The 23,202-nt window shown below is 34.9% G+C and overlaps 1 protein-coding gene across 9 annotated transcripts in view; it reads left to right on the top strand.

Moving 5' to 3' along the window:
* Positions 1-23,202, top strand: part of PAN3 (poly(A) specific ribonuclease subunit PAN3) — a 118,909-nt gene that overhangs the window by 8,079 nt on the left and 87,628 nt on the right. For 7 of the 9 annotated variants that reach the window (XM_057532589.1, XM_057532590.1, XM_057532587.1 and 4 more), the window contains exons 2-5: positions 4,423-4,544; positions 5,337-5,403; positions 7,313-7,383; positions 21,834-21,995. In XM_057532589.1, the coding sequence (XP_057388572.1) occupies positions 4,423-4,544; positions 5,337-5,403; positions 7,313-7,383; positions 21,834-21,995 (422 nt within the window). The remainder of the gene's footprint in view (positions 1-4,422; positions 4,545-5,336; positions 5,404-7,312; positions 7,384-21,833; positions 21,996-23,202) is intronic. The other 2 variants (XM_057532592.1, XM_057532591.1) reach the window with 1 other exon arrangement.

The following is a 23,202-nucleotide window of genomic DNA, read 5'->3' as shown; positions in this document are numbered from 1 at the left end:
CTCAACCACTGCGCCACCAGGGAAGCCCGATAAAACCTCTTCCTTTTTTGATGTCTTTTTTGGTATCTTGCTTTTTCTTTAAAAAACGAAAGATGTTGTACCTATTTTTTTAATTATATTTTTACTCTTAAAAGTTCCAGCTTTAGAAAACTAGGAACAGTATCTTGCTTTTGGAATTAAAAACGTACTGCATGCACAGGTTAAAAATTTAAATAGCACAAAAGGGTACACAGTGAAAAATAGTCTCCCTTCTTCCTTAATTCCCTGATCCCTCTCCAAAAGACAGTCACTCTTTCCAATTTATTATGTATCTACTCAGAAATATTCTTTGTCTGTACTATGACTCATGTTTATATTTCCCTATCTGTAACACATACCGACACACATACACACGTGTGCACACACGGAAGCCTAATGCACTTTGAATTTTTTCAGCAAACTGCATATCTTCTAGTTTCTTCCACATCCACACATAAAAATACACCTTACTCTTTTTAGTGGCTGTTTAGATTGTTTACGGTCTTTTACTATTACAAATGATGGCCCTAAGCTGTTATATCTTAATGTATTATGTATACTTATACATAAATTAACACAAAATATAATGTACACATATGTTAAGGAGCATACAGAGTCTTCAGTAATCTGGTTTAAACTTGTTATATTAAAAAAAAAAAACTATGTAGGCAAGTACAGTATGATTTCACTTACATATGGAATCTTAAAAAACCCCCGAACTTGGGGCTTCCCTGGTGGTGCAGTGGTTAAGAATCCGCCTGCCAATGCAGGGGACACGGGTTCGAGCCCTGGTCCAGGAAGATCCCACATGCCGCGGAGCAACTAAGCCCGTGTGCCACAACTACTGAGCCTGTGCTCTAGAGCCTGCGAGCCACAACTACTGAGCCCACGTGCCACAACTACTGAAGCCCGCGCGCCTAGAGCCTGTGCTCCGCAACAAGAGAAGCCACCGCAATGAGAAGCGCGTGCACCACAACGAAGAGTAGCCCCCGCTCGCCGCAACTAGAGAAAGCCCATGCGCAGCAACAAAGACCCAACGCAGCCAAAAATAAATAAATAAATAAAAACAAAAATAAAACCAAAAACCCCAAACTCATAGATAGAGTGGAGAACAGATTGGTGGTTGCCAGATGCAGGGGTCCAGGGAGGTAAGTGAAGATAGTCAAGAGGTACAAACTTCCAGGCCTTTTATTCTCATAAAACATTGGAAAGTAGGTGTTGTCATTTCTATTTTACAGAGGAGGAAAAAAAAAGACTTCGGTTAAATATGCTGTCAAAGATCAGTAGTTGGCAACTGGCTGAAACAGACCTTATGGGCAGTTGTATTTGCTAAAAGTTTGTGCTCATTGCACATTGCAGTACAGAAAAGGATGGTGTGAGTGTCTGCTGAGTGGTCGAGGAGCCCCTGTTTCTTGGGCCTGCATCCACTGTGCTGTCATCTAGTGTCTTTGACTCTCATTGCCTCATCAGAAAAACGGAGGCAATAATATCATTTGCATGGGGTGTTTTATAGAAGTTGGTTGTGAAAATCTATTGTATCTTTTATCAACTTTTAAAAATACCTACTTTAAAAAAGGGCTTAATTGTAAATAAGTTTTTATGTAAATGTGCTAGTAGAGTAGGGAATATCAGAAAAATATCAGGAGTAGTCCCAAATCTCAGTTTACAGATAATTTAGATGGGTAGATAGTTCAGAAACAGGTAAGAATTTAAATGTTTAAGTAGTTGAAGACAGCAATAAAAGATCAAAGGAAAAAAATTTTGTCACATGAATGATATAAACAGTATCTTAAGAGGTAGAGTTGTGTGTTAAATACAACTTGGAATAATTGGGGTATACATTCTAGAGATAAGAGAAGAGGAAAATGACATTTATGATTACCTATGAGACAAGGTGTTAGGCATTCCGCATAGGTTACTTCACTTGAGTCCCTTTCACAACCCTGTGAGTGAGATGGGATTGCCTTCTCTTTCAGATGAAGAAATGAAATTTAGAGGGTTTTGCTCAAGGTCATTCAGCTAGTGAGTGGCAAGAGTTGGATTAGAACTGAATGACTAACTTCAAGTATTTTGTTTTTTTTCCATTATACCTGGGTCTTGAAGAACATAGAGTTGGGGTGTGTGTGTGTGTGTTAGAATTGATGAAGTGTGGACCTTCAAAATACAGTGAGATTATCATTTTGACTGGAGGAGAGAATTCAATAATGTTAGGATTATTGTAAGACATTTTTATAGTAGATGTATACTTTGACATTATAATCTTTGATCTTTTGGAAATATCTGAGTAAGGTACTCAGTTTTCTCCCTGATGGATACACAGTTGTCTTAAGTCCATTTATTGAGTAATCCTATTTTTCTCTGATTTTAAAAAGGAGCTTTATCGAAATATAATTTACATGCTATAAGATTTACCCATTGTAAATGTACAATTCAATTACTTTTAGTAAATTTATAGAGCTGTGCAACCATCAGGATTTTTACAAGAACTTTTAAGATACTGTTTCATTGTTTTTCATAACTTTTTGTGGAAGTTTGCAGGGTAGATGGTATGAGACTCATTTTACAAGTCATGGTATCATCTCTACTTTATAACCATTTTGCCTAAGACGTTGTGGCTAGTAAGTGGCAGAAGTGAGTCTCAAACCCAGCGCTTTCAGGAAATACTAGAATGATAGGTTGAGAACAGATTGTTGAGGGCTTTTTAATGTCAGACTAGGAAGTTTGGATTTCATCCCTTGGGATGAGCACTGCCAGCATCTTGTCTGTGATGTCCTAGTTGGCAGAGGAGAACCACTCAGTAGTTTCAGCTGGGCTTTTTTTTTTAAAAGCATGGTCTATGGAACTCCAGTCCCTCAGGCTGCTCCCAAACTTAACTACTGATAGCCTGTTGTTGACTGGGAAGCCCTAACCAATAACATAAACAGTTGATTGACATATTTTCTATGTTATATGTATTATATACTGTAGTCTTACAATAAAGTAAGCTAGAGAAAAGAAAAGGCTATTAAAATCATAAGGAAGAGAAAATACATTTTCAGTTCTGTGCTGTATTTATCGATATAAGTTTACATCGTATGCTTACAAGGTGAACCCCTTGCTGTCTGTACCTACATCACTGTCGCCTTATACGACACAAAGTAAGTGTCATACGTTTTACTAACACTAGACATCAAAAACGAAAAGATAATGTGAAAAAGAAATTCATACTTATTTACAGGTATCCTGCACTGATAATGAAGAAGCAGAAGTATGATTGCTTTATGGTAGTTTAGTGTAAGTGATACGGTTGCTTCACAATAGCCTAGCCTATACACTAATAAATGAATCATTATAAAATTTTTATAGTCATATTCATTATACAGTATTGGGAAAGGTTACATTTAAAGAAAAACACTTAACCTGTGATGATAGGTTATGTCACCTGTAATAATTTCTCCAATTCGGAGAGAGAGAGGCATACTGTACAGTAATGTAATTCTTTGAAAGCAAAGTTATAAAACAGTAAGAAAACTAACACGTTAATTTTATATTAAATGTCACTCACCTTATGCCTCTGTAAGGATAGAGTGGTATCCACATCTACATATATTTTATGCATTCATGACGTACGATTTCTTCATTTTGTTTTTGATATTTATAGGCTACGAGGTTCATCTTTGAGTTTTTCAAATTGTCACAAATCTCCAAAAATTTTTCCAATATATTTATTGAGAAAAAGTCTGTGTATAATTGGACCCATGCAGTTCAAACCTGTGTTGTTCAAGGATGAACTGTACTTACCAGGAAATAGCATCTAAAACATTGTCCATCACTTTGTTGGTATATGATGGGTTGTCTTAGTAGTTACAATGATTCTGTATTATTCTACCATAAAATCGACAGAAAGCTTGTCTGAACCCCTCGGCTCTATCCCATTGCTACCACCGTAGAATTGGCTTACTGAATTATGAGTTAATATGAGACTGCTGGTCTGTTTCTTAAGATGTGTTATGAGAAACAGTCCTGAGAAACTTGTCTCTGTTTAGCATATGAAGATTCACAGGAGAAACTGCAGTGGTTTATATTCTCCTGTCCTCTTGCAAAGTTAAAGAAAAAAACTTGATGAGAAAAGTAGAAATGCAAGTGTGGTTTGTTTCTTCATGTTGTGCTTGGTGGCTCTCAGGTAACTAATATAAAATAAATAGCTATCTCTGTGGGAAAAAAAATTTCAACTTGAGCATTGTTTAACAGATTTTTAGAGTTGAGACAGTTTTATTTGGTTCTGCCTTTTGTTATGAACAGGTAAATAAAAACAAGTGTGACAGAGATTTGAGACTTTAAAAAACTTATTTGGGAACAGAGAAACTACATCAATGTTTTGTGCTTTTAAATAATGTATATACTTGAATTTTCCTTTTCTTTCAGTTCCTGGAATAGATGGAGGTGCTTTAACTGATACCAGCCTCACAGATTCATATTTCAGCACCAGCTTTATTGGAGTTAATGGATTTGGAAGCTCTGTAGAAACAAAGTATCCCTTGATGCAGGTATTGTTGGTATGAATTTATATGGCACGAAACACTGAAGTTTATTCCGGGGATGGAGACATCTGGAGTCTTCATTTGTTTTCACATTTGTTGAGTGGGAGGTGGGATTTTAGGAGGTGATGAGGTAGGTGGGGTATAGGTGAGCCGTCTCTTGTTGGTTTGGAGTCAGGGTGAGCTTTCAAGGGTGGAGTTGGAGAATGTAGAGGATGGATAGAACGAGACTGGTTTCACTCCTCTGTGTGTTTTGTTGAGTGTGGAATGAGGGCCTTTCAGGATCGTGAGACCATAGAGGCTGTGGAGTGTGTTAAGAAAGTGTGGAGACATATTTAGAGAACAGAGAAGAGCCTCCTTTTATAGAATCTGTGAGGTGTATGAAGGATAATATGCGTTGGGAGAGAATAGTAGAGAGTGTTTATTGACTTACAGTCATTCACATCCTCTTGGATGGATACTGGAGTTTATATTTTATGGACAAGGAAACTTAGTAGGTATGTGTCTTGCTTAGGCTAAAAAGTTATGGAAGTGCAATTCAAAATAGTTCTGTGACTTTGGTTTTAAATACCTGGCTATTGAGTAAACTTTTCATTTGATGTGTTATAGACAGTATTTCGAAGTTTCTGCGTAGATGATTGTAATCCAAGCAGCAGCATTTATAGGAAGATTAGAGTGTCACTGATGTGAACGATGGATTGGAGGGGAAGACGCAAAGAGGGTCAGTCTTAACTTAATCGGTTGAATATTCTTAATTCTGTATTCCTCAATGATATTATGTATATATATTTTATGTTTCAGAGAATGACTAATAGTAGCAGCTCCCCAAGCCTTCTAAATGACAGTGCCAAGCCATATGCAGGCCATGGTAAGACTTGGTCCCTTTTTCTCTTACAGATATATGTATTTCTGACTCTAAAAACAATATGTCCATTGTAGAAATTTTGAAAATTGCAGATAGATGTAAGGAAGAAAATGATCTGTTATCTTCACACTCAGAGATAACTAGTATTAAGATTTGGATATATGTATACACATACATATACATATAATACATAATACTTTATATACATAATAAAACCTGAGATTGCATTAAATATACTTTTAAATTATAACATGAGTGTTTCTCGGTCATTATAAATTGAATCCTGTTGTTTATTTTCATAATTTACTTACTTTTGTTTTTTTGTTTTTTTAAAGTCCAGTATTGGACTTAAGTGTATGAATCTGTGTTCATATTTTGAGTTATTTCTTTTGGAAACATTCTTAGACATGGAATTACTGTTTCAAAGATTATGGACATTTTTAAGCCTTTTGATACAGAATTTCCTTTTCATATCCTAATTTTAAAATAAATGTTTCTTTTGTATCTTTCTTATCCTATTTTTAAAAATAAATGTTCAGGAATGTTTTTTTTAAAAATATGTAACAATTTATTAATATTCTATATCGGTAAAATGTAAACAGTTATTTATAACGACGAGAATAAGAATTTGCATGTTGATTATTTCTTTTTTTTTTTTTTTTTGTTGGATTATTTCTGAGATAGACATTTTATGTGTGTGTATCAAATCTCTCTCATTACTTAGAAATTTCAACTTTCTTTTGCTGTAGGAAAAAATAGCAACATTTTAATATTGAATAAAATTATTAGAAACTAATGTGTAGCATTATAATATTTTTGGCATTCCCATAGAGTTTATATGCTGACTTTTAAATGCTATCAAAGGTAGCGTAAAGGATGAATAATACCTATTTTTATAGTCTTGAATGTATAAATTACATAAAAATCTTGTGTCTTACTATTTTATTAACTTCTTTCTCTTTGCATTATTAGTTATATTAAATTAATGTTAATTCTAATGAAGGACTAGACTGTGAAAATCCAGACAGAAGAAACCAGAGAAATTAAGCAGCAATTTATATGTACTGCATTATGAAGAGATTTAAGGTTCCTTTAAATGACAACATTTACTATATTTTCTTTAGGATTTTACAGATAATTTAATGAGAAACATAGGACTAACTAAAGCTCAGAAATGAAGACAAAAATATTTCAATGTATACCATGCATTCCTTTTCAGAAACTCTTGTGATTTGTTAAGTGAGAAACAATTTAGAGATGTACTTTTGTTTGTAACTTCTGGCCACAGAGTAATAGAGCTTTGAACCTATAAAATCTTTGGATTTCGTGTTTGTGTTTTGAAACATTTAATATTTTCATCTTTAAAAACTTAATTTACCTTATCTTTTTAGTAAGAATATCAAATATGTGGTGATAAACTTAAAAATATGGAATATTCTGTAGGGTAGATGGTTTTAAGGTCTTGCCTAAGTGTTAACATCCAAGTCCTATCGCTCAGAGTATGTTTGACTACTCTACTTGCCACCCCTACCCCTTTTTTATTTTTCTTATGGTTTGGTCTCAAGAACACAAACTACAGGTAGACTTCCTTCATAAACACATTCCTCATAACATGGTTAAGATCACCTTTTTTTTTCTATTTTATTTTTCTTTTGGTTCTCAGCAAATAGATGCACTCTAATTCGTATAGCTTCTGAATAAATGTGTACTGACTATTGGCTGAATGAAGTAGTCTCCAATTTGTGTTTCATTCACTTACAAAATATTTGAACACCCACTGTGTGAGGCATTGAGTTTATTGTTGTGGTATATGATTTTTTTTACTACTTTATAAGCATTGAAGTTAAACATTTATTAGATTTATAGGTTTCCTGAGTTGTCTGTGTGGAAACTTATATAACTTACCTTCCAGATCCTCTAACTTCACCTGCTTCATCCTTGTTTAATGACTTTGGTGCCCTCAACATCTCTCAGAGAAGAAAGGTAGGTGAGATGGAAACTTACGTGAAACTAAATGGAACATAGGGGTGATACTGGGATGTTACCTACGTAATGGTCAGTGTTCTCTTAAGTGGGGGAGGACTATAATGTTTTTCTTGCTTTTTGTTAACCATTTTCCTTGGTGTATATCTCTTATATGCAGAATTTTATTTGATCTCTGTGCATGAAATAGAGACATTTTATGTGAAGGGATGAAATCCTTCTTATTTTTGCTCATTTTATCTTAATGCATTCTTTTTAAGATAACAGCAACTACAACATTAAATTAGATGTTATGTTACCCATTGTAGGTGTATTAATCATCTTTTAACTTTATTTTCCGACTGCTTTGTCTATATACCAAAGATTTCTCCCCTAATTTAATTAAACTCCTCATTACAAGGCAAACTTAAAATCTTCAGCTTTTCATAATTGGCCCAACTGTTTAAAAACAGTTTAAAATCTCTTTATATTAGAAATTTAATTTAGTTTTATTTGGAATTGAGGTCGATAGACCATGAATCGGTTTTGAAGTACCTTGTAGTAGTTTATTATAGTTTGATGCCTTTGAGTCTTAATGAGAATCATTATGTTAATAGTGATAGTAATCTAGAGACGGTGCTAATTTTGGTGAGGATCAGTAGCAGCTAAAGATGTTCAGGAGGTTGTAAATCTTGGTGGAAATTACTATATAGTTATAACTAATTCAGTTTCCTAAGTAATAGGAGAAAGATCAAAAAGAAAATATTAATTTTAGAAAACTGATGTAAGCTTAAGGTGCTTTAAGGAAGTCTCTGATCAGAAGGTAGTATAAAATGAATTTCAAGAATACTAGATAGATGTTCTCTAGACAAGAAAATAAAACTGTGGGGTCAGGTATGAATTATATCAATACCTCATGTACCTAGTATTATCTCCTTTTTGAAAATAGGTGAGAACAAGGAGGTAATTAATTACAAAATGCTTTTAAGCAACTAAGATGGGTAGACTAAAAGGTATGGGTTTGGTTTTATAGACTTCCTTACAGGCTCTCACCAAGAACACATTTACTTTTGCTTTACATACTAGTCTCAGAAATGGGAATATGTATTTTCTAAATCCCTAGGGTAGAAGTGGAATAGAGTTGGACACAAGCAGTGAGAAGTGAGTGAGAAGTGACAGTAGGCAAAACCTTCAATATGGAAGGAAGCAGTGAAGTGCTGGAAAGCAGGTACAACCTAGAAGTCAGGTTATTTGGAGCTGTTTAGTGTAGGGGAAAATAAAAAGCCCTTAAGTAGTCTTAAGGGTCCCCCAGTAGCTTTTTCACATTTTTAAAAAATAATCTGTTAACTGTGATAAGTAGCATTTCTGATGTATGAGTAGAAAGTAAGACTAGAATGGCAAATAAATACTTATGAGGGTTTGGTGGATTGCATCTTAAAGTTGAAATATGTGATTTAGAGCTGTTGACATTAATTTTTGACAAAATAGTAAAGAGCCCTGGAGATTTGAAAAAGGAGATTATAATACCCATTCTTCTAAAATTTATTTTAGTAAAGGAAAATAATAGAAGGAAGTATTACTACAGATGTGACATCTGTATTTGGAGAGAGATTAGCATGTATCCAAGTGGAAGCAGATTAGTGAAGTGAGCACTGTGCTGCAGTTTTTGAGGTCCTGGATCTCTAGCTTTGTGACCTTGGGACAACCTTCTAGGCTGTAATCTTCACATCTGTGAAATGATGAGCATGGCCTGGATAATTGCTGTGGTGTCTTTCATCTCTAAAACTCAATGTTTGGCTAAACTGAAAGGACCTTACGTGTCAGCTTCTACTTAGAAACTCAGGATTCATATAGTATATCTTTGAAGGACCATATTTTCTTGCCATTTATATTTAAAATAATATGTAGGGACATAGAGATTTTTTTTCCAGTAGTGGGCTACATAATTAGGAATCTTTGTGGGTACAGGTTGCATATATTTTAAAATTGTTTGTTAATGGTTGAGTTGAGGAGGTTTAAAATTCCTTTGTATTAGAAATATTCTTGGTATGAGAGTATTGCATGCTGTGAATTGAAGGCATATGGGGACTTTGTCTATTCTTTTTTTTTTAAATTTAATTTTATTTATTTTTTTATACAGCAGGTCCTTATTAGTCATCAATTTTTATACACATCAAGTGTATACATGTCAATCCCAATCTCCCAGCTCATCCCCCCCCCACCCCCCGTCTATTATTCTTTTGTTGTAGTAATTTATAACGTCTGTTTAATGATGTAATTTTAGTGGAAGTACCTCAAATTTATGTAAATATTCAATCATAATTCCAGGTGATCTAAGCAGGCTATCATGATAACTCAGTGACATTTTATTTCAGAATGAGATTGGAAAACAGGTAGTTAGGCCATACTTACTACTATTTCATAGCTAGTTGGATAAATTATTTTCTGAAAATCTCAGTTGGGCCAACCCCTGAGCTGCAAATGCTGCTTTTTGCCTGTGGGGTATGTGAATTATTTGGATCTGATCAGTCAGATATTTTAACTGTGGGCAGTCTTAACTCTGGGCTGTGTGAAAAATTTAAAAAGAATGGACTGGTGTTTTTCTTGCTTTCCTCAAATCTAATTCAAGAGACAATACATGAATCTACTAGAGAACATTTACACAGCAGTGTATTAATCAGCGTGAATTTAAATGTGTGATGATTGCTAAGTAGCAGAGAATTCTCTAGATCCAGAAGAGTTTATGGAGAAGTTTTGAGTTGTGGTTTTTGAAGGTGAGGAATATGGGGAAGCAAACATATTAAGCAGAAGGAATTGTTTGATTACAAGTAGAGAGTTAGGATCTTCAGTGAATTTTAAAATTCTCTTCTATCATAGATAAGCTAAGAAACTATGGCTGAGGGCCTTGTATCTATAAGGACTTGTTGAAGTAAAATGTGTGATGTGAAAAACAGTATAGAAAAAGGTTCGTAGCCATTTGTCTGGGTTGGTTTATTGTTGTTAAGTATGTGGAAAATTTCCTGAAGAGCTGTATACTGAGAATATATATGCCTTAGGGCGCTGACGCTCATAGTGTGTCGAGTGACTGGAGCTAGACGGTGAGTTGTTTCCTGTCTGTAGGGAGATAAGTTAAAACGTTAAAAGTAAATGTTTCGAAACTTCTATAACAATCTGATAATACCACAACATCCAAATGTGTCATCATTTTTCTAGTAATTCATTTTTGTTTTATGAACATATAGGACTATGATGCATAGGAAATTTTTTAAAAATGTGATCTTTCACAGTTGATATTTGAGAAGCACTTATTTTTAAAATTTTCTACATTAGAAATATATAAATATAGATAGGAAAAGTAACCATTATTTGAAAATGTGTACAATTATTGTTGGCCAAGGGTGGTGGTGGAAGAAATTGAATTATGGCTATATAGTCAGTGGGAGAGGTAAGCCCCCCAAAACACTGGAGATGGAGTTCTGTTGAAAATGGGAGTGAATATATTAGACGTTAATGCATAAGGAAACCTTAACAACAAGGTAGATAAAGCCGAGAACTGGTATGACAGAAAAAGACCTGAAAGTCACTGTGAATCACAAATGTGGTCTGGACAGCAGTAAAATTTTCGGTCAGAAATCCTCTGGGAACAAAGTATCTTTATAACAAAGTTAGATGTAGAGATGCAGATATTCATAAATAACATGATGACATCTTGCTAACTATTCTTGCTAAGCTGTGCGACCACAGATGATTGAGACAAATGTTCCTTCAAAATTTGTGTCTGGCAATCTTGGCTTTCCCTTTTATATATTTCTTGGTCCTTCTTCGCCCTCTTTTTTAGTTGTCCAGTCATTTTCCTATTTAGCTTTCTCCCCTCCCCACATTAAGGCAGAAACCCTCTGGTGCTCGTCATTTACATTTCTTGTTTTAATTGTACTTTAGTATGATGTTTCAATCAATATGCAGCTTTACCTGGGCATTTGCATTTTATTTCTGATAATGGGATGACAGATTTTCACTTCTGTAAATTTTTTAGGTTTTAATAACACGTTAAATTCTTTGGGTTTAGAGGACAAAAGACTTGTGAAGTATCATGTTTATTTCTTCTGTTCTTGATTTTAAAGCTCTTTGTCAGGATGAGGGAAGTGGGATCCAAAGAGGCTGGCTTATCTACTGATGGCTTATTTGTGGGGAAATGCAGCTGGTGGAGGCCTCGCTTTGGATGATTCTGCTTGATCTCAGCGTGGAACCTCCTCCCCACTGTTCTCAAATCTTAAGCGCATCCTTTCCTTTTTGTATCACCTCTGTTACAAAACTTACTGATCTGTATATATAGTATGATTTCTGATTAATTTGACATTTAAAAATTTTTGTGTACATTTCTGTTCTAATGTCTTCGAAAGATGACTTTTACATTATTTACTTTTACATAGGGAACCAAATAGGAATAACAAACTGGTGAGTATTATGGTAGAGTTCTTTGGTGGAGAAAGCTAAAGTAAACTTGGAGAAATTAATAGGATTATGGCATAGATAATCTGGGATGTAAATCTTTCCGCAGTCCTTCTGATGGCTAGGCTCATTTTAAAACATGGAACCAAATATTGATTGAACATGGAACCAAATATTGATCTTGGGGAAAAAATAAAAGGTGAGGAGAAAAGGGGGAAGATATTGAAAAATAAATCGTAATGGGAATCACAATCTAAAACTTCACCTATAAAACCATTTTTAAACATTTTATATATGTTCTCAAAAACTGTTTTACTTAGTATTTAGATTTCCAAGTCAGCCACATCCGTATCTTTTACCCATGAGTACTATGCAGAGTATTTTTATGGAAAATTGTATTTAGAATTCCAAATTAATACACTCAGAGCTATTCTTCCTTTTTTTTTTTTTTAAATATTATTTATTTATTTATTTATATTTTTGGCTGTGTTGGGTCTTCGTTTCTGTGTGAGGGCTTTCTCTAGTTGTGGCAAGCGGGGGCCACTCTTCATCGCGGTGCGCGGGCCTCTCACCGTCGCGGCCTCTCTTGTTGCGGAGCACAGGCTCCAGACGCGCAGGCTCAGTAGTTGTGGCTCACGGGCCCAGTTGCTCCGCGGCATGTGGGATCTTCCCAGACCAGGGCTCGAACCCGTATCCCCTGCATTGGCAGGCAGATTCTCAACCACTGCGCCACCAGGGAAGCCCCAGAGCTATTTACTAGAGTTGACTGAACCTCCATTCACCTCTGCTTGCCATGCTGTGGGAACGGGCACAGGCTTTAGATTTAGAGATACGTGTGGTAGAATTGTTGGAGTCCAAGTTCCTGTAGGCAGGGGAGCATCATGGTTCCTGTTTATAGCTTTCTTAGAGCTCATGGTGAGTTTTTATCTCTCCAAGAGCAAAGAGTTGGGAATAGTAATAACCCAGTAACATTGAATAATGGTCAAGGTTTTAGGGTTTGGAGTTGGATGCCAGGCAGTCTGAATTGAATCCCTGTTTCTTCACTGATTGTCTTTGTGTCTTTAAGCTTAGTTAAACCTTTGTGTTTCTTCATTTGCAAAATGAGAATAATAATACCTTAGTACCTGGCATGTTAGAGGTGTTATGAGGACTAAATGAGAAATGCCCAATAAACGGTAGCTATTATTGGTAATACATGGTGCTAGCCAAACCCTTCTAGTCTTGTTTGGGAATTAACTATTATTAAATAAATAAATGTCTGTTGCTACTCACTCTGGATCAGGCTGTATTAGAGTTGTCCATTGGAAAAGCCGTTCTCCTATAGTTGCTTTGAGAATGTCCCTCTTTTCTTTGAGGTGTTCAGGCCCCTCCTCCCCACATAGCTGTTAGCTTCTCAAACATATCCTTCAAATTTGGTGAAAATACATCTGGGATTTTCTCACTATGCAGTGGCAGCCTTGATTTTATTTATGTTGACAATGATCTTCTATATCCGTTTCAGGTAATATGGTAATACTTTTATAAAATTAAATGTTTTATAATTTCATTTTATCATTTAGTCACCCCAGCAATTCTTTGAGAGATATTATTTTTTTCCATTTTACAGATTGGGAAATGGAAGTTAGATCAAGTAATTTACTTAGAATAAGATAGGTAATATTTAGTTATGTTTCAAAGAAAAAAATTTTTCTAGGACAGTATAGAAGGGTAAGATCTTCTATAAGGTGAAAAATGAAGAGGTAGCGGAGAGAGAGAGACCACTGGTAACATGCAGAGGAGGAGATAAAACGACCTTATGCCTGCCTATTTTTCCATTTATGTGATTATCTCAGTGTAAGTTTTTGTAAACAGTGTAAATTTCTAGGGCAAGAATATACAATTAAGCTTTTGATAATTGATAGCTAACTTTTCAGAAATGTTGCACAAATTTATATTTCTACTCATGGGTGCTGGTTTTTCTACAGCCTTGAAAACACTGAGATGTAAAAATCTTTCATATCTTTGTCATTTTATAGTCAAAAACCCCTCATTGTTAAAATTTGATTACTGCTGCTATTGAGCTTCTCTTTTATGTTTATTGACCTTTGGTGTTTCTTTGGTGTCCTATGCTTTTATTTTACTGTTGGGATATCCTTTTTAAATTTGTTGTAAACTGTTTGTTTATTAGACATTTAAGCTTCTTCTTTGTTTTTGGTCTTGAATTTCACAAGTAATTTATGCTGTCAATTTTGAAATGTCATACTTATTACTCTGATTATCTTTTATTAAGTACATTAGAAAAGAATAGAATATTAAGCTCATTTTTGTTAAAATAACATGGTAATTCCCTGTTTGATGAGTTGGTGATTTTATATTGAAAGAACTGTCATTATTTTTATGTAATTTGAATCCACTATCATTTTTATTGCTAATGATCTATAGTAATCAACTTCCCTTTAGCAAACAGTTACATTCTCTCTCTTCTCTGTTTTGTCAGAATTAAATGTGACATTCTTCTTACTGTTTAACCCGTCAGTCTGTTCTTTTCTTAAAATGATGGATTAGATTAGATTGAAACTTGTTTAACAATATGATAGCTCCTATAGAAAAGGGCTCAACTTTGAAAAAGTTAATTTTATTTTCCTCCTAAATGAAGAGTCCTCCAGGGTGAATTTCCAGAATTGTGTTGAGATAAAGGTGTGCTTTGGAAAGAACAGATTAAATTTTTGTTGTAACAAATTAGGAGTTCAGCCGCGTATTTTCTCTACTTTAATTCGTACTTTGTGTGCAGTGACAACTTGCTCTTGTTGAGTCAAGAGTCTTCAAAATTTATGATTACAAGGGAATTTTGTCCTGTTGATTGATTTAAAAAGATCTCGCGAGAGTTTTTTGTTTTGGAGGCTTTTTAGGTGCGTATGGTTGTTTGGTGTTTGACAAGCTACCGTATTTAAACACATGAACTGAAATAGCATGACTTTTGTATACAGTATGTAATACTGTTGACTGTTGTCATTATTTAGCTTTAGCTTTGGGGATTTTGAGTGGGTTCTTACCTAATAATGGTAGTTCACTGAAACCATTGCTGCATCTGCCACTTGGACCTGGGAACTAGTAGATCATTCTGAGATTTTCTGGTTGGCTTCTTTACACTCTACTCTGGGCACTGTATTTACGAAGTGTAGTAGCTGATATTAAGAGTTTGGTATTACTGGTGGTTCATCCCTGTTTTCCTAGGAAGTAGGGGTCAGCAATAAATTAGTAAAGATCAATTTAGGATTCTCATCCACAAACATGCTAGCCTAAGTTTTAAGCTAAATTTAACCAAAACTATGTAATTTTTCCTAACTCTGTTTAATTCCCAAGATTTGTTCTTGCATTTTGAAAGTGGGGAGGAGGGAGTGGCTTAATGAAGTCTCTGTAGCTACTGTTTCTCATTGATCCCATCCATGCCAGTTAGAGTCAAAGAGAGATTGATTAATTTAGGAATTTGTATTTGGTCATTTTAGAATTAGCTAGAATAATGTTAAGATGGTAACACGTTAAGGAAAACTATAGAAGGTGGAATAAATTTAGTGAAGAGTACAAGCTCTGGAGCCTGACCTCATGTTAGTTTTGAGATTATAGGCAAGTTATTTTAACCTCATCTAAGCCCACCCTTCTCATCTGTCAACTTGGTTTATGATGGTGCCCATCTCACAGAATTTTGCGTATTAAGTATATGAATGGCTATACAGTGCTTGGTGTAGCGCACTGTGCTTGTCAGATGGCAGTTGTTGTTGCAGTCTGCGGCTGCTTACAATCCTGCAATTTAAAAACGTATGTTTATCTGTTTCTGAATGTGTGTAAGATTATTTATCTTTGATTAACCACTACCTACTTTAAGTTCAATCATAGTAAAGAGCATTGCTGAAGATATTCTGCTTCATTTCAAGATTCAGTTTAAGCAAGGGTACACATATAAATAAATCAAAAGGGAACCTTTTGCTAATAAGCAAATAGGCATTTTAGCATGATGGTTGCTTTTGATAAGGGACTAAAATTCATATAAAATTTTTTATGGTCATTACAGGTGATAGTTTATTGTAGAAATAACTTTCATGACTTAAAACATCATTACTCACTTGCACTTAAAAGATTTTAATAACTTTGGCATGGTATTTTGTTTTTCTACATCTTGTATTCTGGTTCTATTCTAAAGCAAAAGAATAGAAGTTGTAGTTTGGTGTTCCAAGTCTTTAGAAATTGAATGTGACCTTGCTTAACAACTGATCTCATTTTTGGTGGCATAAAAACTCCATTGTAACATTGAGGTTTTGAGAACAGAAGTAATGACTACTTTGTAGGCTTTCTTAAATGTATGTAGATAATATAGTGGGCCCCTTCTCCCAGGATCGGACTCAGTAGAGCTTAAAAAACATTTCCGTGTGTGTAAATCCTGTTCTGCTCTATTTGACATAATTTAGGTTACTTTTCACCTAGCAGCATCCTCTGTTTTCATCCTCTCAACCTATATGTGATTTCTGTATTGACTCCACAGATTAAAAGATCTTTTTCATTTATAGATGTTTACCCGCCCATGAGTCTTTAACAATGACAGTCTGTTTTTCTGTAGACCCACTTTCTATAGACCTGCTCACCATCCCATCCTATAATTGGCTTTATTTAAACAGTGAAAACCTAAGGGACCTAATATATTTCCATGAAAACCTACAATTACTGATAATGAATGGCAGGACAAAATACAACATAATCTTTGAGGCTGGCTTGTTTTTGTTTTTGATTTTTAAATCTGTTACTCGAGAAAATTGATTGGAGCCCATTATACAATCACTTATAGGTTTAGATTTACTGTTCTACATTGATTAGGTGTGGGAGCCTTTAAAATCCAGGTGTATTAACACACCTAATTAACTAATAAATTACGTAGAGGTAGTTCCCTGTGCCTATATGGAAATTAACTAATTTATTTGATTTAAAATATTCAAATGGTTTTAATCAGTTTGGAGTCTATTTTTTCTTAGTGAATTTTACATTAACCACTGATGGTTAATGGAAATGTAATCTTGTATTTAGTTCTCATAATAACAAATATGCTAAACCGTTAGGAGCGTTTAATTAATTGAGGGAAGACCGTTGTACGTCAGAAGAGGTCGTAAAAGAGAAATGAAAGTTGATTTTCAAATAAATATACAGTAAATTCTAGGCCAGAGGTTTCTGTTAGTGGACCTCAGACCCTTAGAAGTGGCAAGAGGTATGTAGGTTGCTGAGTTGTAACTGCACAAGGCAATGAGTTAATATATTTCATTAAACATTGTCTAAAGAGAGATAATATCAGTATTTCAGATATGTGCACAACTATTTTCCAAGTATGTGAAGATGTTCGATTAATAAAATACAAATTGTTTAAAAGTGCCATTCATAGTAGCTTTAAATCATCATTCATTGTTTCAGAGTATAAATAGTGAAAACACAGTTACTCTGTTTTTTGATGTTCAGAGGGCATTCTTAAAATTCAGGGCATTGGAAACTTTTTGTGCTAGGATAACAATTGATTTCTCTAGTTTATAACTAATGATTAGGTTATGATATATAATAACAAGGCCTGTAGTGTGAAGTATTGTAGAGATGATGCTGTTTTGCAATTTTACCTAAAGAACTGTGCTCTGAACATTGGTCTGTAACAACATTTTCTATATGAGCAGTGGTATTTATATATTTTTCTTTTGCTAGACTTAACTTTTTAGGGGAGGAGAATAGATCTTACCACTGTATTTCTCTCTCTTTTTAAAAAATCTTTATTGGAGTGTAATTGATTCACAATACTGTGTTAGTTTCTGTTGTACACCAAAGTGAATCAGCCATATGCAGGCGTATGTCCCCATATCCCCTCCCTCTTGAGCCTCCCTCCCATCCTCCCTATCCCACCCCTGTAGGTCATCTAGGGAGGGCAAAAAGCCTTATGCTGAAATGTTAAGTGAATGAATGAATGAAAAAAAATGTGTTTGCATTTAAGGTTTTGAAATAAAACAGTCCTAAAAATTAGCTTTTATTGTTCTTTCTTTTGACACAGTCTGGAGACTTATCTTATTTGTTAGGAATGAGAGTGGATTTCCCTTAGTCCTAAACCATTGGATTGGTCTTCTCTGGACTAGGGCAAGGATTTTTGAAGAGCCAGGGCTTTGGGGGCTATGAGTAATGGTCTTGAAGGCTCTGAGGATTTAGGGCAAGCTAAAGGAGGGGGATGTTAACTATTCGAACGCCTATCCTTTTTTTATTTTGGGGGGTGGCCCCAATTTCTGTTTTACCACTAGTTGTTTCTTATCCAGGTCTCTTCCCTGACATTCTCTAGAACTTTGTTACTGGAAGGGTGATCACCAGACCAGCAGCACACTAGTAGTCTTGGGAGCTTTTTAGAAATGCTGAATCTCATGCTTCACTCTAGGCCTGCTGAATTAGCGTCTTTATTTTAACAAGATCCCTGGAAGAGTATATGTTCATGACAGTTGAGATGTGCTAGTCTAGAATACATTCTCCAACTTTTTCAAGCCCTAAGTTGGTATTTTTTAAATGCCCAATAAAAAGGGTGAAACTATTTTCAACTACTGTCTTATTGTGCTGTTTATTTAGATTTTGTGAAGAACGATAAAAATCAGTTTTGTAGTGAATCTTGAGACAAAGTAAAAATTGTATATATTAGAGAGAGAGAGAGAAAATAGTTACATGTTATGCTGGATATGTTACCACAGGAACAAAAAGAGAATGGGAATTTTGATGTGCAGTGTTGACTTACTAGGAGGTGGAGCAGACAAGCTGGTTACTTACCAACAGGACGTGACTTTTCAAAATGCTTCTGTTTCATAATAACCAGCAGGCTGGACTGGCAAGGAGGCTGTCAAGAGTGGAGGATCAACCAGGAAACATACCTTTTTCTTGACCAGCACATTCTCAAGATTGGTTTAGGAAGGGATTGCTGGAAGCTAAGGGGAAGGGAAGAGGGCTTGTGCTTTTGTTTGCTCTGGAGGAGGGGTTTGGATCTTGTAGGACTCAGAAGGCTTTGGGGAAAATAAACATTTCCCATAAAATTTTGTTTGCCCTTTATTTCCTTACCTTCCATTTGACGTCTCTATTTCCCGTAGCCCCTACTGTCATTTAATCACCGAGTTGTTTTTAAGCTAGCAGCTCTTTCCCCAGCCACGCCTTCGCCTTCTATTTCCATTGCAATTTCCTTGAGTTCCCATCCTTCACCTACGCCTGTGATTCTCAGATGGGGACAGTTTTGTCCCCCTACTCCTGCAGAACATCAAAGATATTTTTGGTGTCACGACTGGGGCAGATGCTGCTAATCGTCCTGCAGGGGCCCAGGACAGCCCTCCACAGCAAAGAATTAGCCAAAGTCTGTAGTGCTGCGTTTGGGAAACCCCAACCTGGATTATCGTCAGAGACCATTGATTTATCTGCCTATTTCCAGTTTAATTCTCATTCACAAGCTTTCAAGAGTTCCCCATTGCCCATGGAGTGAAGTCCAAACGCCTTGGCATAGGATACAAAACAATTCATGGTTTTTTATTGCTTTCAAGCCTCATCTTTTGCTCTCAAGGTTGGCCGTCTACTAATGATAGACTGAAAACTTGTAGTTTTCCCTTAATTGACAACAGAGTGCCTGTATGCCTCCACATGTGCATTTTTCCTAACCTACAAATACATCTTTCTCTCTCGCTCACTCTGGTTTTGTTTTGTTTTGTTTCCTATCTAGAGACACTCCTCCTTTAACACTGCTCAGGCATTCATCCTCTCTGTGAAGGCTTCTTTGCCTCTGTTCAATTGGTACCTTGGTTATATGTGCATTTTTCATATCACCATGAGTGTGTTCTGTTCGCATGACTTTGTTAACTACTAGGTTATGTCCTCTTTCGGAGGGAAAGGTGTGTGTTTTATTCATCATTGCATTGCAAGTACTTAGAACAGTTCTCGATACAAAGTAGGCTCTCGTGTTTAGTTGAAAATACATTTTTCCTTCAAGGAATAAATAATAGTTCAAATAATTTGGAAATTAGCTTTTAGATGAGATTTTACCATAATTTACGTTCTGTGCAGTGAGACTTCTGTCTGTAATCTTTTTGGCTCACCATCATGCTCTGTATTGCTGCCATCTCTTTTCAGATGTCATTTGTCTTCTCTTGCTTATAATGGTATTTAAATGGTATTGATACCTTAGGTCTTTTCATTCCGTATCACACAGAAAGTTTTACTTTTGGATTGGACTTTACTCTCTGGCTATTTATTGAAGAAACTTAAATCTGTAGCGGCACAAGTTTGGGGGTCTCTTCTACCTAAGAGGAAAGGTCTTGGGCTGATGATAGGTTTTGGGGGTGGGTGATGGGGAGGAGGGAGAGGAATAATGAATTCCTTTTTGGAAAAACAAGAAACATATAATGAGAGCTGCTGGGGAGGGAGAATTATACACTGGATTTATTTAAAACCTTTTTTTCTATGTTGGTTAATGTACTACTATGAGAATAAATTTCACTTAGGTAATAACTGGCTCAAAAACAAGTCTGGATTTGTGAAGGCTCTAAATAACAGAAGAACATTTAAAGCAATAATTTTTTTGCTTTCAAATGTATGACTAGAATTTAGGTGTCCTTATATAGAACCTATTTGAAATGTTGTGATTTTGTTTAAATAAATATTCTTTGATGTGTTGAACTTTTTTGATAGGATCATCTTTAGCCCAGACGTTTTCTAAAATATAAATTTTAAATTAGTGAAGGCTTAATTAAGGCTATATTATTTTTGCTGTATGTCAAAGCCTTATAGTTGTGAGCTATGTTATTAAAAATAAATTGCTTTAAAATTCTTTCATCTATAATTTGGTTCTAAAGAGTATATTTCTGTTCTCATTCACAAAAGTTGCTTGTGATGTAGACACAGAGAGTAATTGAATTGGTTCAAGATTGCATAGAGGTGGAAGTATTTTAGCTTCATGAAACTTTACCCACTGCTATAATTACTGGATAGATGGGTAGTCTAGTTTCCTTTCTTATGCAAGTTTAATTTTTGAAGAATGTTAATTTCAACTATTTGCTTCAGCAGTCTTAAGACAGAACAAAGAGTAAACATAGATTTTCTTATTTTAGATCTTAAATTAGATACCTTCCCAAGAATGTATTAGTATTCCTTAAAGGGAAAAAAAAATATACAAATTCCCTGTAAGATGCAATTTAGTACAAATTTGCTATAATTAAGAGAAGTAAAATGGTGGAAACTGTTCATTAACCTTCATGTATAAAAAATCCCTGCCAACCACTTTTAAGATTGTTTACTAACTTTATTATAATATTAGCCAATGAATCTGTGCTTTTACTAGGCTACTTAGTATCAATCTGTTCAAATTACTGAGATTTATAAGACCAATGAAATTTGTGTATTTTTTTTGTCTGAGATTGTTGTTTTTCATTGAGTACAAGTTTCACTGAGTACAGTGCCTGCTTAAGATAGATCAATTTGTACTCTGCCCTAATGGGCTTAGAATTTTAAAAATTAAAAAAAATCCATTCCTTGAAATTAGCTGCTTCTTCTAAGTGGGGTGTGGTTCTCAGTAGGAAATAAGGTAGTGAGATGGGGAGCAGAAAAAGATATGGTGTGAAGAAATTTTTTTACCTGTATTTTGTGCCCTTGAAGCCATTTCTTCATATTGCAGTGAGAATAGGTAAGTGCCAGTGGAAAAAAATTTGCAAAGCATTTACTTTGCTGATAAGTTAATTTCTGTTCACTAAACTCAGATTATAATGTATTTCACTAAAACAGTTGTTGTTTTATGTAATACTGTTGTTAGGACTATGGGTTATTTTGGAGGTGTGTGCGTACTGGGGGTGGGGATGGGGAATGGGGGGTGGTGCTAAGGACATTAGAGGGAGTGTCTTAGAAATTTTACTTGTTTCCTATTCCACCATTCTTGATATCTTCTGTATGTTAGTTATGTTAGCTTAGACTAGTATGGGGGATGTTAGGAGTGGCCTGGTTTCTTTCCTTCTTTTTCCTAGCCAAGGAAGTATCGCCTGGGGATGCTGGAGGAGAGGCTAGTTCCGATGGGATCAAAGGCACGAAAAGCAAAGAACCCTATTGGCTGCCTTGCTGACAGGTGTAAATCAGGAGTACCCATCAATATGGTTTGGTGGAACAGAATCACAGAAAACAATTTACAGGTAAAAATAATTTTATTAGACATTTTTGAAAAGTGAATATTTTGGCTGCTTTCTGTGTCTGTGTGGGGTGGTGTGTATGAGATTGGATGACTTAGCTGATACACTTAGGTTTTTTGTTTTCTTGTTTTGTTTTTTTTTAAATCAAAGTAAGGTTAGTGGCCCATTCACTAACTAAATGATTTTGTTTTGTGGCTTTTTTTGAACTTTCTCTGCTTGTAGTATATTCTCCTATTCTTCCGTTAAATTTAGTTTTTCCTTTTTGGATTTTGTTTATAGTTAATTTTAATTATTTTTAATACACAAAGTTGTACTACATTAAAAAGTCATATAAAATTTATTACAGAAAATCTCATTTATTTGAAGTCTGAACAACAGAAAGCTCCACATGTTGTCTTTTTGTACATTTTTACTAGGAGATAAAAATTGTATGTAAACTTGTCAAGTGTTGGCTGTAAAACCAACTTCAATAGTATGTTGTCTTAGAGTTATTATACATTTCAGTCTTTGCATTATCTGTGCTAATGAAAATGAATTTTTATAACTCAAAGGCTAGCTTTTGTATGACTCTGAATCTGAAGTACTTACAAAATAATTTGAATTATATTCCATTTTCATTTGGATTATAATTATTATAGTCTCATTTAAAGAAATTGGTAATTGTATAAAATAGCTCTGTTGACCACAATTTCAGTTTAGCTGGAAGTAGAATGAATATCTTTCATCCCAAACTTTCTGAGTACATTGGTATTTTTTTAATATATTGCTAGCCAAAAGCCTATAACCCCACATACACATATCACACACAGAAAAGATATAACAGAGTCAACAACTTGGTTGTATTTCTGTCACCAACTTTGTATTATGAAGGGGTTCCACAGTATTTTGGTCTGTTTAGTGTTAATGCCATAGCAGTATCTGTGTTACCTTGGGCACAGAAATAAAGAAGTTATTCCAAAAATACTGCAAAACATGTTATTTGTCTCAACTGAAATTTTCATAGTATTTTTCTAAATATAAGGAAAAATAGGGAAATGGAGGGGGGGGTCCACATAATCATATACTTAAAATTTCCATGGAAAGTTTGGGATATGTCCATTATGAATAAGAATTCATAATGGACATATCCTTTATGAAGGATGTTTACTGAATTTTTCTTTTTGAGATCAGGAGAGAGGTTTGATGTGGATTGTTAGAATTATTTTTCAGT

This window comes from Balaenoptera acutorostrata, chromosome 18 (assembly GCF_949987535.1).
Source record: "Balaenoptera acutorostrata chromosome 18, mBalAcu1.1, whole genome shotgun sequence".
NCBI lineage: Eukaryota > Metazoa > Chordata > Mammalia > Artiodactyla > Balaenopteridae > Balaenoptera > Balaenoptera acutorostrata.
The sequence above is the reverse complement of the archived record's forward strand: the minus strand, read 5'-3'. Positions and strand labels throughout refer to the sequence as shown.